Genomic DNA, 22,237 nt, shown 5'->3' with positions numbered 1-22,237 from the left:
AGAGTGGCGCAACCACTGACGTCGAGCCAGACACCGAGAGGCTCATTGCCGGTAAGATGCAGTCATTCTCCGACTGTGCGTCATAGCAGGCAATCGCCGTCGAGGAGGTAGACGTTGCCTACAAGAAAGTTGCCGTTGAGACACTTGGTGTCGAAGCATCCGTCACTGAGGAGGTTGACGTCGAAGCATCCGTCACCGAGGAGGTCGACGCCGAGACCACGCAGATCGCCCTCGGGGCCTAGACGGTCACCACAGAGAACATCACGGTCCAGATCGATGTCGAGGAGATCGACGCCGAGGAAGTCGCAGTCCAGTCACAGGTCCCCTCCTGCCAAGAGACCTAGGTCAGCGTTGAGGGACAAATCGACGCTGAAGGACGTCCAGGTGGTAACCTTCAGGACTGTTTCTTCTTCCCAGGAACTCCGTATAGTGCAAGTCACACCTGAAACCTCACCACCGGTTCCAGCCCCTCCAACTAACATCTCTCCGAGATGGCTGGGGAGCATAAGAGAGTGGAAGATTCGGAGAATATCAAGGCCGGCTCATACTCCTAGCAGGTCCAGGTCTACGATCATACAATCGGTTCACTCGTCTGGGGGAGGCGAGCGACGTGCCACGCCTCAAAGGTCACCAATTTTGAGAAGGCACAGGTCAAGATCTCCTAGGAGTCGGTCTTCAAGAACTCCCCACTGCTCTCCTAGAAGACGAACCCACAGATCTTCTTCATGGTCCTCAGACTCCAGACCTTCAAAAGCAGACTACTCTCCAACTCTCTCTTCTTCACCATGGAGTAGGGTATCGCCCATTGATGATATTGTGACCTTCAACGAAGTCTTGTGTAGGGGCTATGCAAAACTTAATATCGACATGCCTGTCTCCGCCCCATCCACATAAGTCATCTACGAGACCCTTCATCACAGGTCTTCATCTAGGCCTCTGCTTCCCCTGGTGCTGGGACTGCTATAGCCTGCTCTTCAGAAATTCCTTACTCCAGCGTCGGTGGGAGCAGCCCCATCATGGATCACCAAGAAGTACAAGGCTCCTGAGTAGGACCCACTTTTTCTGAGAGCTGACCCTCCTCCTGACTCGGTCATCGCGTCAGCAGCACGGAAGAACCAGACGGGGGCAGCATCATCTGTGGTACCTCCGGATAAAGACAGTAAGACCATGAACTCCATCGGCAAGAGGCTGTGTAATACATCAGCATCCTATATGAAAGTAGGCAGTGCCTTAGCATTACTGGGTCGATATGACCGTTCTCTGTGGGACTCTCTCTCACGCTTCACCGAGAAGCTTCCGAAGGAAGACAGGCAGGGCTTCCAGGAGATCCTCCAGGAAGGGGGTCTGGTGGCTAGTCAGGTCATCAGTGCGGCAGCGGATGCCTCTGATCTCGCTGCCCATGGGTATTCACATGGGATCTGTGCCCGCCGCTCTTCCTGGCTGAGACTGACGGGTTTGAAGCTAGAGGCCCAACATCGAATACTCAATCTTCCATTCAATGGGACATCGCTCTTCGGCGCTCATGCTTATGACGAAATGTCTAGAATGAAGACCGAACTAGACACCTTAAAGGCGGTTGGTCTGGAGAAGAGGAAAGACTTCAGACGACGCTACCGTCCCTATGACCGATGACAATACTAACAGAGGCTTCAAACCCCTCAGTGGTCTTCCCAGCAACATCAGGGAAGATCCAATTCAAACCAGTGTCGTCCCGGCAAGCGATTTGGAAGTGGCTTCTGACACGAGACCTGAAGATCTCCACAGTTCACCTACCAGGCGTCCTCAATGTCCAAGCGGACGGCCTAAGCAGGCATTTCACAGAAGCACACGACTGGGTGCTAAAACAAGAGGTTGCGCAAGACATTTTCGCAGCTGGGGAACACCAGAGATAGATCTCTTTGCGGACGCAGAAAACGCAAAATGCCGCATCTTCGCCTCAATATACCCTCAACCAGGCTCCAAGGGGAATGCTCTGTTCATAGACTGGTCAGAGACATTACTCTACGCTTTTCCACCGGTCTCCCTCATTCCCCTGGTCATCAACAAACTGTACGAATCCAAGACAGAGATGGACCTTCTTCATCTGTCCAAAGTACCACCCTGGAGGTTGCCATGTCATCCAGATCTGCTGACCAAGGTGGACGGCAAGGTGTTCCATCCCAATCTACCGTCCCTGAGGTTAGCAGCATGGCTCCTGAGCTATGGACATTTAGGTCTATCTCAAGACTGCATGCAGATCTTGAAAGGAGGCACGGAGACCTACGAGAAAGTCTTATGCTTTTAAGTGGAAGCGTTTTTACATGTGGTGTACTGCTGAGGGTCATGACCCTATTTTAGGTCAGGAACAGGTACTGTTACCCTATGACTTTGATGAGTATACCCCTGGAAGAGAACTAGAATTACAGGTAAGTAACTCATCCTATGTAGGTATATGCATTTTTTTAAAACAATTTTTATTAGTTTTTCCCCAACTATAGCATCCTGAAATCCGTGTTACATACAATAATCTTGTGTAAGAGAACCAGGCAAGTGATGACAGTACAAAAGAGAGCAGTTCCGCAACAGTGCCATTCCTAACCCCCCACCCCGCTCCGTCTCTACCCCCACCCCCCCCCCCCCTGTCAGTGTGCCTGCCTCGGTCTCCCCCCCTCGGTGAGGCTTAAAGTGCCCCACACAGCCAGGGAGCCGAACTCGGAATCATGGGACGAGCCCCAGCAATGTTCTCAAAAGCATCAAAGGCTGTACTCTACCACTCATATGCATACCACCCCGAAGCTCGACCTCCATACACATCGTAAGAAGTTTGCACAAATAGCGACAACTCTCGGGGAATATTCAAGTGATCCTATGTAGGTATATGCATATAATGTGTTATTGCTCTGGGGTCCCCGAACGTGGGCGGGACTATTCAGTGCTTATGACTTTGATGAGTATACCCCTGGAAGACAAGTAGGATTACAGGTAAGTAACTTACCCTAACAGCTCAAGCCGCAACCAGCCGAGAGCCCCTGGTTGCTGGTTCATGCCTTGAGAAATCCCCAGGCCTGGGCGCCGAGAAGGGGGCAAAACACGCTGGCTATTTTCGCTGAACTCGTAACTCCGACCATAAGTATCTGATCCTATCAACCTGTGTTAAAAAACTTGTGATTCTGACTTTAAGAACCACACACAAGCACAGAACTTGCCTCACAAAATAAAGAAACTTGCACAAACCAACTAAAAGACTACAGATCTATTTTATTGGAATACAGCATATACTACAGCACCAATTCATCTCTGTCATTGTCCTAACGTAGCCAATATCAATTCAAGTACTCCCTGTCTGCCTTGAATCATCTCCAAGCATCATCATGAAGTGTATGGCTCCAATCGCAGCACAACTGAATAAACGGGGACATCAAGTATTTCCCTACCTCGATTTTAGGTTAGTCAAGTGAAAATCTTTCAAGGTGGCAAAGAACTCCTCAAAGTCTATCCTGCAGCTTTTCTAAGAATTGGGTCTAACTCTTAACAAGGACAAATCAATATTAATGCTCCGCTAAAAACTTCTATTCCTAGGATACAGATGTTGGATACAGGAGCAGACAAAGACCCCCAATCCAAATGGAGAATAGCAAAGCTAACACAATATTTGCAAAAAGAAAACTAAATAACCATGAGGATATACAAGTCTCTTTTAGGAGGGATGGTGTCTTGCATTCATTTAATTTCAAACTGTCACCTGCATGTGTCCATTCCAGGAAGAGTTTAACAAAAAAATATTTACAAACTCGGGGGTCGTTCAGCTTCATCAAGTTGACACCATAAGTAAATAAACACTGCCATGGAGGTTTCAACACAAAACACCACTGTTGGATGGAAGTTACTTCAATAAAGGCCCAACTTTGTCATGACAACAGATGCGTCATTAGATGATTGGGGTGAGGGGTGCACATCTTCAAGATCTGGCAGCTATCAGTGTATGGCCAGCAGATGAAATCCAACTCCATATCAACATTCTAGATATACATGAGAGACATTGACATGGGTCTGCAATCTTTCCTCTTTAGTAAAAGAAAGCTCTGCATTGCTCCACACATAATGTATTACATAAACAAACAAATGGAAACTCAGACCCTTCCTCTATCAGAAGTTGCCCAAAAAGATGTGGGATTGGCCTTCAAAAACCATTACCAATTAACAGCTGAGTAGACAACACATGAGAGGATGCTCCAAGCAGAAAATACAAAGAATGCCACGAATGGGAACTACATCAGATCCAGATCCAGTTGAACAAGATCTTCAAGTGCTGGGAAAAACCAATTTGGATCTGTTTGCAACAGATCGGAACAGGGAATTTCATTCCTATGCCAACAGGGCATGTTCTGCTGGTATAGTGGGGGAGTGCATTTTTGATAGACTGGTGAGGGACCTTTGTTTATGTTTTTCCACTGCTTCCCCTAATTGTAAAGGTCCTGAGTAAAATAAAGAAGGCAGTCGTTACCCACCCCCCAGACTACAAGGAACATCCTGACATCCTTGGGGGGTTCACCACCAATGTGCTGAAGTCACACCTGACTCCTTCACAGATGCTCCCTTACATCAAAGCCATCCTGGACTCTGTCCGGTTTTGTACCTTTCCTGTGGAAAGGAGAGTACAGAACATTCAAGCTATGATTCTGATCTTTCAGCCTCTCTCCTGGGGCTCAGTGAGGTGAACTCTGAGGCTTCTGGAACTGATAGCCTCATGCACCCTGCATATCGAGCACACCAGGTGGCATATGCAGACTCTACCGTGGGTCCTGAAGCCCCAGTAGGCCCAACATCAAGGGGACCTCTCTGACCATGTTCAGATTTCAGAGTAGACTACTAAAGATCTGCAGTGGTGGTTACTAGACCATGGTTGGGTCAGTGGCCATTTGCTTGGCGTTGAAGGAACACTGGTACTTACAACGACACCACCGCCATGTGGTACTACAACAAGTAGAGTGGGGTCACTGAACCTGCGCTAGGAGGCACCACTCTGGAAATTGCTATATTATCAAGGAATCTTCCCGATAGTGAACCACCTGGCAGAATCTTTGAATGTCAGAGCGGACAAACTCAGCAATTGATGTTTAGTAGCTCATGAGAGGCCGTTACACTTGCAGGTGGCTCAAGCTCGGATGTTGTATTTGTCCTCTCCTACTCTGCAGAGCTTTGTTTTGGGAATGGTTAAAGGGCATCTTTCAGTGCTTTCTTGGTCTGCTTACAGTTGACGAACCAGCCCTCAATATTTAAATCACCACATGATGTGATGCAGTTTTTTAAAGGACTCCAGTATTTTTTGCCTTCTTTTCCCTTGTTATGCAAAACTGGTCTCTTAACTTGTTTTTCAGATATTGGATGTACACTCCTTTTGAGATGCAGCACGGCTGTGTTTTTTGGGGCTTCTCACTATCAAGACACTGTTCCTCATTCCGATAACGTCGGCAGGCCGGTAGGCGGACTCCAAGCACTTTGTCTGCCATCCTCCCAGACCAGCTTGTTCTGGAACTTGGGCATCTTCCAAAAGTACTGACGCTGTTCTACTCTGGGCAAACCATAACATAACCGGCGTTCTATGCTCTGCCTCTGCCTTCTAACAAGGAGAAACTCCATTGCCTAGACCCCAAAAGAACACTTAACCTTTAAATTGATTGTACCAGACAACACTGGGATTGCAGATCAGATCTTTGCGGGGGGTCATGAGAGTGAAGAAGGCAAAGCTGTTCAGAAGAGGACCATCTGTTGCTGGATCTTGCTCTGCATCAATATCTGCAATGCACTGGACCAAAAGCAGCCCCCGGAAAGGTGTAGAGGCTTATTCCACCAGGCCAAAGGCTGCTACCACTCGCTTGTCAAGTGGGGCTCCTGTCCTTGAGATTTGTCAGGTGCTGCGTGGATGTCCCTTCATACATTAACAAAGCACTACTGTCTGCACAGCCAGGTTCTGTAAACAAGCATTTACAATGCAATGGTCTCGGCATTGTTAAAGTTAGAGCTATTGGCATTGTACATGACATTGTTTGTTTGTTTTTGTTTTTAAAACATTTTAAGAAACGGCATTGTTATTTATAATGTCAATAGCTTAATCTCTCTCAAATGTGAGACCTATTGCATTTGCACCCACACACAGAGCCACACACACAGAGCCACCCACACAGAGCTACCTACACAGAGCTATTCACATAGAGCCACCCACACACAAATAGAGCCACCCACACACAAATAGAGCCACCCACACAGAGTCACATACAGACACACAGTTACCCACACACAGACAGAGCCACCCACGCATAGAGCCACCTACAATGTGATTAACAATAAACTTATAGGTAGCTTTTGAAATGTTTCTAAATACTCGCAATCTTGCACTAACGTACCAGAGACACAAGATCAATAAGTTATTGTCCAGGATAACACAATTTGGCCAGATAGGGTAGATGGGATTAAAAAGACTGCCCCTGATTTCACAGTTTCCAACAAGTCCACAAGATCACAACTGGAACGACACTACTTCTGATGGCAAGACAAGGCACTGCCCTCGTGACGGGAATGGTCACTGTGGCATGTGCACACCCAGTTTTAGAAAACACTCCATGTCCAGCATATTTTAGAACAGTGGTGCAGCAGATAGCACGGGTGGCAAGGCGCATGGATCACGAAAACATTAAACTAATTTGGACTACCCAGTGCAATTATTTTTCAAAGAGTGATGCCTGATTGGAATTTTTCACCATTGAAAAAGCACGGATCCAAAGAGGGCGAGTGGGTCTGGATCCGGGGTCCAGATGCTGGCGCCTGGAGAGCTAGTCTGAAGTGAATCCGGGAATGACTCGGGGACGGGAGCCAGAGGTGTCTACGTCATGCGCACAGAAGTAGAGCACGGGTGGCGCGCGGATGCGGATTGCGTCACAGGAGCTGCTGGGGGAGGAGTCAGGTGAGTGGAAGAGTCCACTCGCTAGCCCCCACCTACAGTGAACAAGTCATGGTGTCTTCGGGTACGGTCTGTGCGCTCGCATTACACAAGCCTGGCATTTCCTGACAAGCTGGCATGGCGTGGGGTTAGCAGCTATCTCCGTCAGACACTCATGCATGTCCTGCAGCCAATGAACTGGCCATGTTGTCCACCAGCCAATACCTGGAGACCATACCAAAACAAGCGGTTTGAAACTCACTCTACCTCTTGCAATGTCGACTTGAGCGCGTGTATTCGCCGCCCCTCCCTCCTCCCCCCAAGAAATATTCTCAAAATGCACAAAGCCCACATGACTCAACCTGCACACGGGCACCAGGAACTTGTCTTCCAGGCAAGGCAGTCCTCAGACAGCGCAGACACCGACAGCGGCATGGCTGACACCGACCCCAGGACCCCGCAGGAGCTCGCCGACTTTGTAACCATCTTTCTCAGAGGTCAAGCAGAAATGCCTCGGAGAAACGCAGCGTCATTTTCGGATTCGGGGCGTGTTTTTCTTTCTCTCCTCTTCCCATTGGCTGGAATGTTTACATTCCAGAGGAGAGAAAGAAACTAAAAAACACGCCCCCGAATCCGAAAAAGACGGGGCTTAAATGGACAGACGCCCTTCTCCTCCAATGGCTGGCCTCCGTGTAGGAAGCCAGCCAATGGAGAAGAGGGCGGGTTCAAGCCCCACTACTGAAAAACGTTAAATCTCGCCAAGCGAGACTGCGCAAGCGCAGCCTTCGCTAGCCGAGACCTAAAATGGATTTTCGCCTGCTAGTCTTAGAGGACTTTTGGTGTGAGCCAATTCGCAGAACCACCTCCGAATGGGTATTGCTTTGGTATCTATCCAAAAGGTGATGAATCCACAATTAGAAGTCACTATCGGAGGAACAATTTGCTTACCTTTGGTAACGCCCATACTGGTAACTGCATATTCTTCTCCGACCCTCCCATCATCCCAGTTTTGTGAATTGGACTCTGTCCATTAAAAAGATCCCAAGTTTAGGAATCTACACACTGTTCGACGTCAATTTGCTGTTGAGGGTCTGCATCTGTGGGTGCGAACAGCATTGAAAGCAACTTATGTTAGCATGCAGAAGTTGTCCTATATTGGGTCTGTATGTCATTTCTAGAAGGGAAAGGTATCGTTGCAGAGCCTTACGGTACCACCTGGTGGCACAGAGAGATACTTCTGAAAAGTTTCCGGATCCAAGTGTGATGTCTGAGGAAGTATTCAGAAGGTGAGGAATCTGCAATTAGATAGTCTCTACCAGAGATAAGTTCTCCAAAGGTAAATAACTTGCTCATTACCACCGCTTCCAAATTTCCTTACCTCAGCAATGACCAAGTACTCCACCCATACCTAGCATCTCAAGGATTATCAACATGGCTGCTGAACACGACGAGTTCAACTGCTTAGAAATTCCAGATGACTAAAGAAATTCTAGCTAAGGCTAGAGTAATTTCCACAAATAAGTCCTATAGAGCCAAAAGGAAATGTTTCTGAATTTGGTGTGTCCTAAACAAGTTGCTCCTAATCTAAAAGGAAATGTTTCTGTATTTGGTGTATCCTAAACAAGTTACTCCTAATCTAAAAGGAAATGTTTCTGTATTTGGTGTATCCTAAACAAGTTACTCCTAATCTAAAAGGAAATGTTTCTGTATTTGGTGTATCCTAAACAAGTTACACCTAATCTCCTCAGCTCCACGTCAAGCCTGTCTGTACCTTGTGCAGTTGTCCCTTGCAGGTCTTACTCAGTCTTTAGTAGTAGTCCACCTGACAACTATGTCACGGTACAGAAGGGAACAAGATCAACGTTCTCTCGAATCCATCAGGATTATAAAGGAGATTTTTAAAGGACTCTTCAGAGTTTTCCCGCTAGTCAAACAACTGCCAACTCCTTCAAACTTAAAATAGTACTTTCTCAATTTATGAAAAATTAGCTCCAACCATTACATAACACAGACATAAAATGTCTTTTATTAAAACTCGCATTTCTACTAGCATTCACCTTTGCGAGAAGAGTGAGTGAAATTCAAGCTGTTATAGTAAGAGAGCCTTACCTACAATTCTATGACGACATTCATTTTAAGGACTTATTATTGCTTTATACTTAAAATTCCATTGGATTTTCATTTACATGAGCCTATCATCTTTGGACTTTCTTTAAAAGTCCAAACACGGCATCAGAAAGGGTGAAAGAACATACACACATTTACTGTGCATTATTGCCTCGAGTGAACTGTACTGAGAGATGATGCAGTTGGACAAGTGGGCCTGCACCATCTGTTTCAATAAGGTGAGCTCTTTTTAAATTCTTCTTCTGCTCAGGGGCGTAGGAGACACTAAAATTCTGGGGGGGACAGGGACAACCTTGTGCACTTTCCAGTGACCCTATACAAATCACCGTCCGTTAAACAAATACAATTGCATACTTTCGAAGTGAAATATTGAGAAAAGCAGGCATGTAGTCACAGTTTGCATGTATGCTTTATTGTTATTTACATTCATATAGTAATGAGACCAAATGTTTAAAAAAAACATATATATGAATCTTGCATCTTAATGCACAAAGCAAACAAAGGCCGCTGACTTAGGGTGGGTGCGTCGTGTTTGCAAGTGCATTAGGGTTTGAAAAGTACCTGCTGCTGCATTCCTGGTCTCCAGCAATTTTCAGGCAACAATAAAAATGTGAAGATAACTTTGGTGATTAATGTTCTTTTTTTGAGAGAGATCGAAGGCTTGTCTAGTGAAAGTTTTAATTCAATATGTCGGTGAGTTACTGCTTTTGTCTGAGATATTCTTTTGGTATTTGAAGTTTATAAGTTCAAATCCTAACATTGAACAGTGAGCTATTAACCGTCATCAAAGAGCTGCATAAAAACTTCAATGTATAGATTAGAACGTTATGATTTTTCCCCAGTCTTTCCCTATCCTAATGTTGGAAAATGGGTTCATTAGGATAGAAATCAATTCTGATTATTGAAGAGAACCCCCCAACCATGGTGTTATGTTTTACATTCTGAGTTTGTGTTTCTCTAGTGTTGCAAAGCCGCCCTGGGCACTCCCCAACTTTTTGCTGACTGGTACTGGTGGTACCTGACTGACTGACCCTGGCCTCTGCCTAAACAGCCAGTGCTATTCTGAAAGAGGCACTTAAAAATACAGTGAAAACACCTACATACACTAGGGTGCACTATGGGTTAGGGTACCCCTATGATTGGCATGACCTCTCCTATAAGGCCCTAGTACATAATAGGGCAGGGGGATTAGAACTACTTTTAAGTCCCTAGAATATAATAAGGCATGGCAGTTTAGAGGCCAGCAGCCCTTTCTGCGCTTGCATGTGTGCACTGCTGAAGCCTGAGGTCAGTTTAAAAGTAGCTCTGTGTTATAGGGCTGCTTTTAAAATGCAAATTGTGCCCAAACTCGACTTTTGGGTTTGGGGAACTTACAAATTGATCAACTACAATGTTGGGGCAAAATTAAGTGGAAAAATGTTTTCCACTTAACTATGGCTGTATCATATTTGCCACATAATACATCATCTGCTGCATAATCTAACGATTTCCTCCAAAACAATTTTGTAGCTCAAACGGATCCCAAATTACTAAAAGAAATGTGACTTGTGTTACTGTGAAGTTTAGGGCCCTTTGCAAAGGTTAGTAAAGAAAACAATTCCTAAGAAAACAATTGGTCCCAGACACTCCTAATGACACTCAAATTAATACCTGTAGGAGAGTGTAGTATGCAATCAATTCATACAACCAAAAATGTATAATGTAAAGGCACATTCAACAGGGAAATCTCATAGATAAGAGGCCAACCAAAGTCAATTAAATTGCAAACATCAATTTATTTCCCGCTGAATCATATTCATAAAATGCAAACTTAGGGGCTGACTACGATGGCAGGCGGACTTCAGTACCACCGCATCGGGGAATGGGACCGCTGGCCTTCAAGGTGGAGGCCCCACGATAGGCATTACAATGCGACTGCCACTACGGTATTCGCAGTGCCTATCTTTTACATTGCAGCAGGTGCTGCTGGCTGCATCATCCGCCGCAAAGTAAAAAAAAAAGGAACATGTTAAATATATCGGTGCCTGCCACATGGTGCAGTGATATGTTGTGGGGCATCATAGATGCCCCCCAGGACCCATGTCTGAGGGCCAGGGGTAAAGGGGCCTGCTACGGGCCCCCAATGTCCCTTTCGCCAGCATTTCCATGGCAGGTGACCCGCCATTGATAAGCTGGCGGGTAAGGGACATCGTAATCCCTGCTGCGGTGCATGGTAGGCACCACCAGCATTGTAGGAACCACGAGCCCCTCCACCACACCAGCGGGCTCAAGAAGCCCGTCGGTGCGTGGTGCTTGGTCTTTCCGACCGCCAGGTAACCACCCGCCATTGTAATATGGCGGACTGTGATGCAGTCACCAATGGCGGTGGGACCGCCACCGACGGGGTGACGTGGCGGTCCCACTGCCATTATAATCACCCCCTAAGTTTGGTGTGCATGCAAATCCTACATTGCCAACCCCTGGCAAGTTGCACTGCTAGTGCTGGAAAAAGGCCAATGGAGGTACCAATGGGTGAGGTGGACTGGCCTCAAGGGTCTTGTGACCTCAGTGACAGATTCACTGTCGATCTAGGATGTGCTTCTTCATATGCCTGCCCGTAAGACTGGAAGTGAACTGCAGTATGGATTGTGGTGGACAGGTCCACCTGCGGGTGCTAAGACACCTGGGCTTCTAAGGTCTATCGGGCCTTCTAAGGTGTAGTATCGGAATAAGCTCTGTCAGGAGTGTGGTATGGTGAACTGGTCATGAAGGTCTGAACATGGTTCTCCAGTTCCAAATTCAGCAGCTCTGGCCAGAGTGCCACATTCTCTCCCACACTGAACACCATACTGCCCCACTGAGAGAAACTCGCACTGCCTTCAGCACAACTCAATTGTGCTGCGACTAAATTCAAATTATGCACTAGACAACAGTAAAATGCTGCCTGAAAAAAAATGCATAACACCCTGGAAAAAGCAAACACTCATAGGGAATGCAAGAATAAGCAAAGCATGTGAACTGTAATCAGAAAAAAACATGCTTACCTTAACGGTTTTACACTCATTATTCAGAAATCAGTAAGTGATTTTGCCTGAAAAGTTCAAGACATGGCTACAGGACCAGGAAGGGACCCCTTTAAATGTCCATTGCTTATATCCTTTCAAAATGTATGCAGTTTGGTTTAAAAAAGACCACATCCCCAAACACAGAGCCGCATTTTATAAGCTAAAATAATTAAAAAGTTGAAAACGATCATATTAAATGTTTCCACTCTACCCATCAACCAGGTATTGCAGTCCCTTTAGGAATGGCGCACTTACCCACCCTGGGAAAACAATGTTGTTCAAAGAAAGAAGATGAAAAGAAAGTAGCGCTTTCACTGGCAAACTCTGTAAAGTGGCGCTAATGTGTGTGGGTGTAAATAACAGTCTGGCCTGTCTGCTGTCCACTCTGTATTGCTTTATTTAGGTATTTAACTATTTTTTCTCTCCATTCTGAGGTTTTTCTTTTCAATAGAAAACGGTCAGAAAATGAGGGCATTTACAGCCTTTTTTGGATCAATTTCACAGGGGAACAAATAAAGAAAAGAAAAGAGACAAAAAGAGATGGAGGAATAAAGAGAGGAGGGCAGCCGCCAGAGGCAGATCAGGAGTAGTGGACACGGTCCTTGCCATGAAGGAAAAGAGACAGCGTTTATTTTTTCTCCGTTCTTTGCCCTTCCCAGAACGACTGAGCCTTCCTGCAGCAGAACAAAAGGCAGAGGGCGGGTGGCCTCTGACTCCAGGCAGGTCAAGTGCAGGGCCATTAGGTAGCGCTTTCGCGTGCTAATGGCCCTGCCATAACAGAAGGGAGAGGGGAAATTCCTTTGTCCCCTCGTCCCCCCCCACCCTTGTCCCCCGTGTCCCCCCCACTCCAAAATTTGGGGGGGGATATATCCCCCGCGTCCCCCACACTTCCTACGCCCATGCTTCTGCTTGTATGGGTACCATCCTATATAACTGCTTGCTACTCTGATTCAAGCGTGTGACTCTATGAAGGATCACATTCTAGAGGAGAAAAAATTACACGTAACTGTATTCCTCCATAATTGGTATCTTTCATAGATTCACATGCAGTCCCACCCGCCTTCCTTTCAAAGGCTCACCAAATACTGGTATTACTTGAGACTTAACATAAATGGAATCTTAAGGATGGTGCCCTCTGGGGTGTGTGCATCAGGCTTATTGACTCTTGTTAAGGGTCGGTTATTTTCAAATGTTGTGCATAGGCAACTAAACCGTTTCTGTTCAGCTTTAGAATTACATTAACATAGAACTGGTAGTGAGATGTTACAGTGGGACTCCCAACAGCTCGAGGACGGGGATGATGCATGTGAATCCATAAAAGATACCAGTTCCAGAGAACTGCAATTAAAGGTAAGTAACTTTTTTTTCTTAACTGGTGACGTAGTCTTTACTGCTTTGAAGCAATGTATGATTTTGCCACTAGGTGGCAGGGTGCACAGAGTTTGGAAATAATAGTTCTCCTGTTGATTCGGAGTAACAGTGGCTTACTTAGGATCCCTGTTTATTTTTAAATAAGAAAGTTCCAATCTTAATTTGCTTATTTTATGCTGCAAATGCGGCAGTTTGACTGTTTATTGAGATGTGCAGATCTCTCAATTTCACGTTTTTGTTTTATTTATTTGCAGCTAAAGCCGATTCTCTCAGAGATCGAGTACCTTCAAGACCAGCATTTGCTGCTAACCGTGAAATCCCTTGATGGCTACGAGTCCTACGGTGAGGCAGGGGAAGAAATGTGTAACCACACTTGGGTCGGAAATGCAATGTAGAGCCGTAGCTCTGGTACGGGGCTCTTGTAATATCAAGCTTGTCTTGGGTCTGGCCTTGGCTCGCAGCCATTTCCTTTGTCAAACTTCTTTCGTTTTTACCATGGATTTTATAAAGCATTGTTATGTGAGCTGCCTGCCCCACCCCAATGTAGAAAAGTAAGGAAAAGAGTATAAAAACATTTGGCATAAAAAACCACCCATTGCCAGTGTAGTGCCTGGCAGCGAAGGGAATACCTTTGTGTGCGGATGTGCTCCTTATGAAAGAGCAGAATGCTGTCACTCACAGTGAAGATAGCCAATAGCTGAAGTGGGATGACAAATTGCCATATGCTGTACTGGTCGGAAGCAAAAAGTGGATATCACAACAGACTAATGAATGAAGTGGGCTGGCTGAAAGCCTCCTTAAGTAACTATATTATATAAACATTTTTATTAGAATCAAAAGAGCTTTGCTAACTCCAGACGTAAAAACGGTAAGAAAATAAACCTGTCCCATCTTCGGGCTGGTATTACGACTGTATGTCGTATTGCATTAACCAGGCATTGCAGGATTCATGATCCCAGATATTCAGTTGTCTGGTAGAATGCCATTGTCATTGATCGAAGATGATTTCTAGCATCATGAATTTCTACAAATCAAAGATTCAAGTTCTCCACTTGGATCCAAAGTCCCTTGACACAGACACTCTTAGTGTACAAGATACCTGTTCTTCTGAGCTACAAATCCTAAAGAGTTGGCAATGCCACTCGTAGGCATTCATATTGAAACAGTGGTTCATTCATTTCACTAGGTCTGGCGTTAGCCAAAGCCTTCGAGTTTACCAAAATTATTTGTATAATATGCTCTCTCCCCTAAATTGACTGGTAAGTACTTTATACACCCCACAATTGGCCTACTAGTGTACCCCTGTAAGTCCCTAGTATATGTTACTAAGATACCAAGGGCATTGGTACACCAGGGGTCTCCCATGGGCTGCAGCATGTATTTTGCTACCCATGGGAGCATGTGCATACTGTGTCTGCAGGCCGGCCATCTCAGCCCACATGAAATGGTGCATGCACCTTTCACTCCAGATATAAGGTTTACCTTATATCACAGTCACTGCACTTAAAACCTATAAGTCGCCCCTAAGGTAGGCCCTGTAGCCTAAGGGCAGGGTGCATGGTTCTAAGTGTGAGGATACCCCTGCATAAGCAGAGATACCCCTACAAACCTTGGTCTCCATTCTCTGGGCTCTGTAAGTGCAGGGAAGCCGTTTTCAGGTATGTAGTGGACACTGGCAAACTCAAGATGTCCAACTACACAATGGCTTCACTGAACCTGATCATGTTTGGTATCATAAAGTTGTAATCATGTAACTACAAGGATTCCAGTGTTAGTTTCATGATACCATGTACTCCAGTACCCCATTAAAGCCCCCCCTGTCTTCCTGTGTAGCCTTGCAGGGTCTGCTTGCAAGCCAGTGCTTCCGTCCACCCCAGCTCTGCCCTCCTGCTGGTGAACCTAACTCCTGCTGGTGAGCCTCACTCAGGCAGGAGAAGGCAGAACAAAGAGTTTCCTGTAGAGGAGAGGTGTGGCCACCCCTCCTTTGGAAATAGGTGTCTCCGGGCTAGGAAAGGGGTGCTTCTGAAAGCGCCCAGACTGCTTTGAAGGGCACATTTGATGCCATCCTTGCATAAACCGATTTGCTCCAGTCCAAGAACCCTTTCCTCCCGCTCTGGCGCAAAACACAACAAAAGACAGGTAAGTGACCACCCCCATGCCCAGCTCCTCCCCTAGTGAGGTGCCCAGACTCTACCAGCTGGTCTATTTGATTCTGTCATCTTGAAAAAAAAAATTAGCAAAGGCCCCTCGGAGCATCTGACCGGTCTGTCCACTAGAGTAGCATCACTGGCCCCCCTGATAGTGGGGTCACCGCAGAAGCTGTTCAATCCCCTTCCTGGGTTACTTAAGGGCTCCCCTCAGGGTAGGACCCTAGATTCGTTTGGACCAAGGATTCCTCTGCAAAACCTGTCTTCAGGATCCTCTGCAAGACTCTTCTACTGCTGGACACTGACCTCTGTTGTTGGGCTGAGACAAGACTGCTTCTGGTAGGAATGCTCCTAATACAACTTTGTCTCCATGCTTTGCAACCATCCTGAAACATCCATGGCCGTGCATCCTCCAGAGTCACAAGGACTCTGTGTGCATCAATGACAGCTGGAAGGAATCTCCCTTGGAGTGAAGGAGTCACTCCCATGCAGCTGCAGGCACCTCAGCGTTGGACACCGTTCTGTGGATCCTGCTGTCCTACGGACTCTTCAAGACTCTACTACACATGTGGTGGCTTGGTAGTTCTCCCAAGGCCTGACCTGTTTTCTTTGCAATTTGTAAGACTGCAATCCTTCGTTGAGCTGCTGGATCTGCGTCCCTGTGCACCGTGTCTGTCTGCCGTTGCCAAGGTTTGTTGACTCTGGTCCAAAGATCTTTGAGCTCCAAGAAGCCAAAGCATCAAGTATTACCCTGCTGCAAAAGCAACGTCCTCCTTGCATCCACTGCGACGTGGACCCCCATCTTTGCTGTGCTGCTGAGGCCTCTTTCTGACTCCCTGTGCCTGCAGCCAGAGGGTCCTCTGGGGTCTTCCATCAATTCCTGCCGGCTCTCCTACTTGATGAGGGCCAGCCCTGACTTTCCTGTGGTGGGTGAGTCCGTCAGACCTTGCTGGTCAGCAACTAAGTATTTCTTCCTGCAATGCATCAGCTGCATTTGCCAAGGCTTGTTGGTGGTCCTACTAGTCACTGACCCTCCTACAGTTCGACAGTCGTGGGACAGCTCGTGTTTCTACATCGTCACCTGGTATTCACAGCTGCAACTCCAAGATTTCCATTCTACCTTGAGGTATCCCGAGAAGGGTGGGTATTGTGCTCCTGCACCCCCTGGACGACTCCGTGTGGCATGGACTCTGTCTCCTCTCTCGTCAGGTGCTCCTCATCTGAAATCCACGCTTGGGTTCCACCGACCTGGTTAATGGATCACAGTAGCAGCTGGACTTCCCAAGATCCCCATTGACTTCAACAGGCAGATCCAACACAACTTCACACCGGGGCTCCTAGGTGTAGGTATCCTGCTTCTCTTCCAGGGTATACTCATCAATAGTCATAAGCACTGAATAATCCCTGCCCACGTGCGGGACCCGGGAGCATATACAAAAATACATATATATGTGTATGTTTAGGCAAAAAGTACGGAGTACCTCCAAAACATACATATATACATGTATAAACATGCAGTCAATTATACCTTAAATAGGCTAATATGTCAAAATTACATGGGTTTCTCATTAAAGGAAAATAATCCTACATATAAATACTGTAACAGAGAACATATACAAGTAATAGCAGGCAATTAGCCCATAGGCTGCATAGATGAAAAAACATCACAATACTAAAATCTTGGCACCTTGCCTTTAAGACTTGACTTACAAGAACCTGGACACCGTGCCTTTAAGACCTCCTGGAGCCCCCTGCTCCCATCATGTACCACAGGTGACAGTTAGCTCAGTTCTTTTTTCCGGCTCCTTCTGTGAGGATCCTCGAGCATTGAGCTTGAAATGCTTGATTATTCCAGTCAGAAATTGGTTTATTTCATCTCTACACGACGTTTTGTGACGGCTGACAACTTTCTCAGTTGTTTTCTGACCATTTTAAGAAATATTTTTCATCAGAAATGCCAGCTTTATTTAACAAAAGTCCCTCCTGTGGGAAGAAAATGGCAAAATCAGACCCTCATTCTGTCTGCATTGTACGTTTACCATCATCACACCATCCAGAGAAATGTTATTACTGCCAGCAATTCTCCAGAAGAACTCTTTGTGACAGGGAAAGGATAAAAGTACATGCCTTACTGGAGAGAGGAAAAAGATATTCAAAAAGTGGTCTTGAGAGCAATCCTGCCTTCAAAGAGCCCTCCTCTCAGCAAAGACACGATAAACAGCATCAATCGGCAGAATTCCTGATTGTTCACCGTCAGCATCGAGATCGACGTCGGAAAAGCAAGCAAGGCATGCAACGACGTTGGGCGACAGATCGCCATTGAGGCGGCGAGAGCCTCCGTAGCTGAAACATAAGTCGAGGCATGCTACTTCTGGCTTGAAGTATGTTCGTCCAGAGAGACCTAAGTACATGTCAGTGTCTGGGTCAGCGTAGAAACATCCGTCGAGGTACCGGTCGACGTCTAGATCGCCTCCACCATCACGACGTCGAAGAGTCTGCCACAGGCGGTTGGTGTCGAGGACTCAACCACAGTCCTGCAGACAGTTGACGTCGAGGGGACCGACGTTGAGCGCATCTTCGCACAGACATAAATCCCCAAATGCCTCTGCGCAGAAGCGGTCAACGGTGAAGTTGGCACAATCGGTGTCGGCGAGAGGGCATCGGTCGACGCAGAGGGAAGAAAATCCTACTGTCCCATCAGGAGAAGTGCTAGGAATGCCGAGATCGATGTCGAAGTCCATACGGTCGAGGGGAGTTTAATCTTCGGCTGGCATTAATATGGTGCAGATCACACTGGAGGAATCTCTGGTTCCGGTAGAGAACTCCTTCTGTCAAACTTTCCCCAAGATGGCTAAAGAGTGTTCGACACTGGAAAGCTCCACACAGAAGTCCGGGCTTGGATTTCTCCCGAACATACTCTCCATCCAGGGTCTCTGCTGGGCCGCATCCATGAGGGCATCTCCACGTAGGTCCCTGAGGAGAGCTCTTTCTCCATCGGCTCGATATTCACGATCCAGGACACGTGGATGATCTGGATCTCACCCTTCTTCTACTCCAAAAAGGAGACAAAGGTCCCCGTCATGGTCTCCGTCCTCAAGATCATCTGAGAGACTATTCATCAACATTGTCTGCGACACCTCCAGCCAGAGTGTCTCCAATTGATGAAATAGGGACTTTTAATGAGGTTTTATGCCGGTTTGCCTGCAAATTGAACATTGATCTGTCAACACAGATGGTTACTTCGGTCATATTTCAAACTCTGCACCACAGATCCTTGGCGAGGCCCCTACTTCCTCTGGTTCCGGTGCTGCTAGAACCAGCGATACAGACATTTCTGACTCCAGCTACAGTGGGTTCAGCTCCCCCTCGTATTTCCAAGAAGTACAAGGCCCCGGATCAGGATCCCCTGTTTCTTCGATCGGATCGTCCTCGAGATTCGATCATAGTGGCGGCAGCCAGGAAAACACATCCAGCAGCAACATCCTCCGCAGTCCCTCTGGAGCAGGATAGTAAAAACATGGACTCGTTGGGCAAAAGGATGTGCAACACATCTGCATCAGTATTGAAGGTGGCTAGTGGCTCTGCTCTTATGGGGAGGTATAACAGGTCTCTCTGGGATGTTTTGGCCCGATTCACGGAGAAGCTGCCTAAAGAAGATCGGCAAGATTTCCAGGAAATCCTGCAGGAAGGGGGCTTGGTTGCAAACCAGGTCATTAGTGCAGCTGCGGATGCATTGCATCTGGCTGCGCATGGCTACTCCCATGTCATTTGTGCTAGATGATCAGCCTGGTTGCGCCTCACTGGGCTGAAACTTGATGCACAGCGGAGAATTGTAAATCTTCCCTTCAATGGCATGTTTCTCTTTGGATCTCATGCAGATGAAGAGATGTCCAAAATGAAAACAGAGTTGGACACTGTGAGAAGTTGGCCTGGTATATGCTGTCCACTAATTAAAGTGGGCACCATGTACCAGTCCAAACAGCCCTTATGGTGATTAGGTCAAAGATAACCTTTATTGAAAGCTATCCTAGTGGTAGCTATGGAGAGCAAACTTCAGGCTAAGTCTTGAAGGAATGTTAAGCACCTTGTTTTACCAGAATGCAACCTTCTAGTATTGGTTGAGTGAAAGGGAAACCACATAGTAGTAATAAAAATATGTATTTATTATATTTACCACTCTCTAGTATCCTCTACACGAGGATAGAACACATATCAAATAATACAGTTGGAAAGAATCAAACGTAAGTAGCACAATACACAGTGGGCTCCCGGGGGAGACCAAACCATATAGTGGTATAAGAACCACGACTCTGGACTAGACCTAGTCTAGAAGGTGTAGAATCGCGGAGACCCCTAGGAACCACCCAAGGTGAGTGTGTAGGGACCCCTGGAGGATGGGTGCAGTGTGAGAACACAACTGCATGCTCCGTACAATTCAATGGGAAAGTCGCGGTTGGAAAATCAGAAATTAAGGACCCTTCCCAGCAGATTACGATGACAACCCTTGGAATTTAAGAGTTTGTAGAGCCACCCCACCCGTGGATACCTTTGTACCAGAGTTACCTATCCCAGAGGAGCCAGGTGCATAGGCACGAAGTGACGTCGGAAACCCTCGTCGTTCTCTATAGATGTCGACCAAGAAATGCTGCTACTGGAAGTACGAAAAGTGTCCGGTGGAACCCAACCATGGATTCTATATGAGAAGAAACCTGAAAGCAGAGGGGACAGAGTATGGGTTACTTTGGAGTGACCAGGTGCTTAGTAGACGAATGCCCACCGATGTCGGGTGCTTCAGGTGTGTTGACGGTGATCTTGACTCTTCAGCTGCAAGGACCCGGAGATGTCTAGGACGACCAGGAGCCGGAGGCGAGCTGTTCAACGAACGATGTCGAGTGCTATGGGGTCAGTGTCCGGCGGGAGCACCAACAAGCCTTGGCAACGGCAAACAATGTAGATGGTCACATTCGGTGTCAATCTGGCCCAGCAAGGACCAGGAGACTCACCACAGCAAGGGGAGTCAGGGCACGCCTGGAGCAACCAGGGGAGCCCAAATAAAGCAAAGTTGATCTTCAAGTGGACCCACAGGCCGAAGGCACAGGAGTCATGAGGGGACCCCAGGCGGTTTCACAGGATACCAGCTAGCAGGGCACAGAGTACGAGGATGCCAGAGTCCTTCTCAGAAAAGATGCGCTGGGGTTAGGGCTACAAATGGCCCAATGCACGGAATTGTTGCACGACAACAAACGTGCAGCTGCAAATAAACGCGGTGCACAGGGGTACGGTTATACGGTCCCCACGAGGGATATCCGCCTCAAACTCAGTGAGAGGGCAGCTCAACCTCGGAGACCTTCAGAAACCCACCTCCTGTGTTGCTGGATCCTTCGCAGTCCACAGAAGCTCAGGATCAGCAAACCGGTCAGATGTGTTACGGTGCCTGCATTTGCAGGGGAGTGACTCCTTCACCCCAAGGGAGATTCTTCTGTTGTCTTGGAGGTCCACAGGGTCCAGCACGGAGCCTGTATGGACCACGGAGAGTGGTGAGACTGGGGACGGCAAGGGAAGACGAAGTCGAGCCCAAGGGAGGTTCAGCGTGTCGAACGGTAGAGGTATCTTCTTGCAGAATCTTGTCCACGTAAAATCTAATGTCCTGTAGCCAGGTAACCCACTTTATACCCACAGGAAAGGGTTGGACAGATTCTAGGGACCCTCCTAGGGGAGGGACAGGACAGAGGGGTGGCTACACCCATGTCCTTTGTCCAGTTTTGCGCCAGAGCAGGAGCAAATAGCTCCCAGAACTGGTTTGAGCTGGACTATGCACAGGGGCACCAAATGTGCCCCTCGTGCAGACTTTCTGGCACAGAGACCGTGCACCCACCCAGCTAAAACACGAAATCCTGTCTGGGAGGTGGTCACACCTCCCTGTGACAGGATACCGATTGTTCGACCTTTCTCTGCGCGAGCTTGGCTCAGCAGCAGCAGGGCAGACTCATGTCTGTGGCTGGCAGCATTCTTTTTGTGCTGTAAGACTCGAGAAAGTTGGTACCGGTAGACTTGTGTACCCCCAGAACCTCGGTTCTGAGGGGAGGAATCATACCTCTTACACCAGTTACTAGTGTGGAAGTATGATTCCAAGGTGTTTGACACCAAACACGACATACTTCGTTGCAGTCATTTTCGAGATAGCATTTACAGTGAGGTTATAATGCATCTCTACCTATATGTCTGGCAGTACCACGTACAGCCTGGGAGAATGGTCTCGAAGACTGCAGAGGGGCTCTGCTCATGCAGGAGCATCTTCTCACATAAAACCCAGCACCCTGCCTTCAGTATTGTTAAGGCCTGCTATAGGGATGACTTATAAGGTTTTAAGTGTAGTGATATATATAGATATAGTGAACCTATATCTCTTGTAAGTGGTGCAAGCACAAGCTTACACAGGCTACAGTAGCAGACCTGAGGTTTCATTTTGCATGGCCGCTCATGGGTGGCATAATATATGCTTCAGCCCATGGGAGGCCTCTGGGGTACCTATGCCCAGGGTACATGTGCACCATATACTAGGGATTGACAATGGTACCAGAGTATCCAATCTGGAGTTGTACCAAAGTACATACATGTCCATTTAAGGGAGA

At 47.1% G+C, this 22,237-nt stretch overlaps 1 protein-coding gene across 3 annotated transcripts in view; it reads left to right on the top strand.

Moving 5' to 3' along the window:
* INPPL1 (inositol polyphosphate phosphatase like 1) overlaps positions 1–22,237 on the top strand; it is a 1,340,026-nt gene that overhangs the window by 1,064,667 nt on the left and 253,122 nt on the right. For all 3 annotated transcript variants that reach the window (XM_085623407.1, XM_085623409.1, XM_085623408.1), the window contains one exon: positions 13,713–13,800. In XM_085623407.1, the coding sequence (XP_085479533.1) occupies positions 13,713–13,800 (88 nt within the window). The remainder of the gene's footprint in view (positions 1–13,712; positions 13,801–22,237) is intronic.

The sequence above is a fragment of the Triturus cristatus genome, chromosome 8 (assembly GCF_964204655.1).
Source record: "Triturus cristatus chromosome 8, aTriCri1.1, whole genome shotgun sequence".
Classification (NCBI taxonomy): domain Eukaryota; kingdom Metazoa; phylum Chordata; class Amphibia; order Caudata; family Salamandridae; genus Triturus; species Triturus cristatus.
This window is presented reverse-complemented; position numbering and strand designations above follow the sequence as displayed.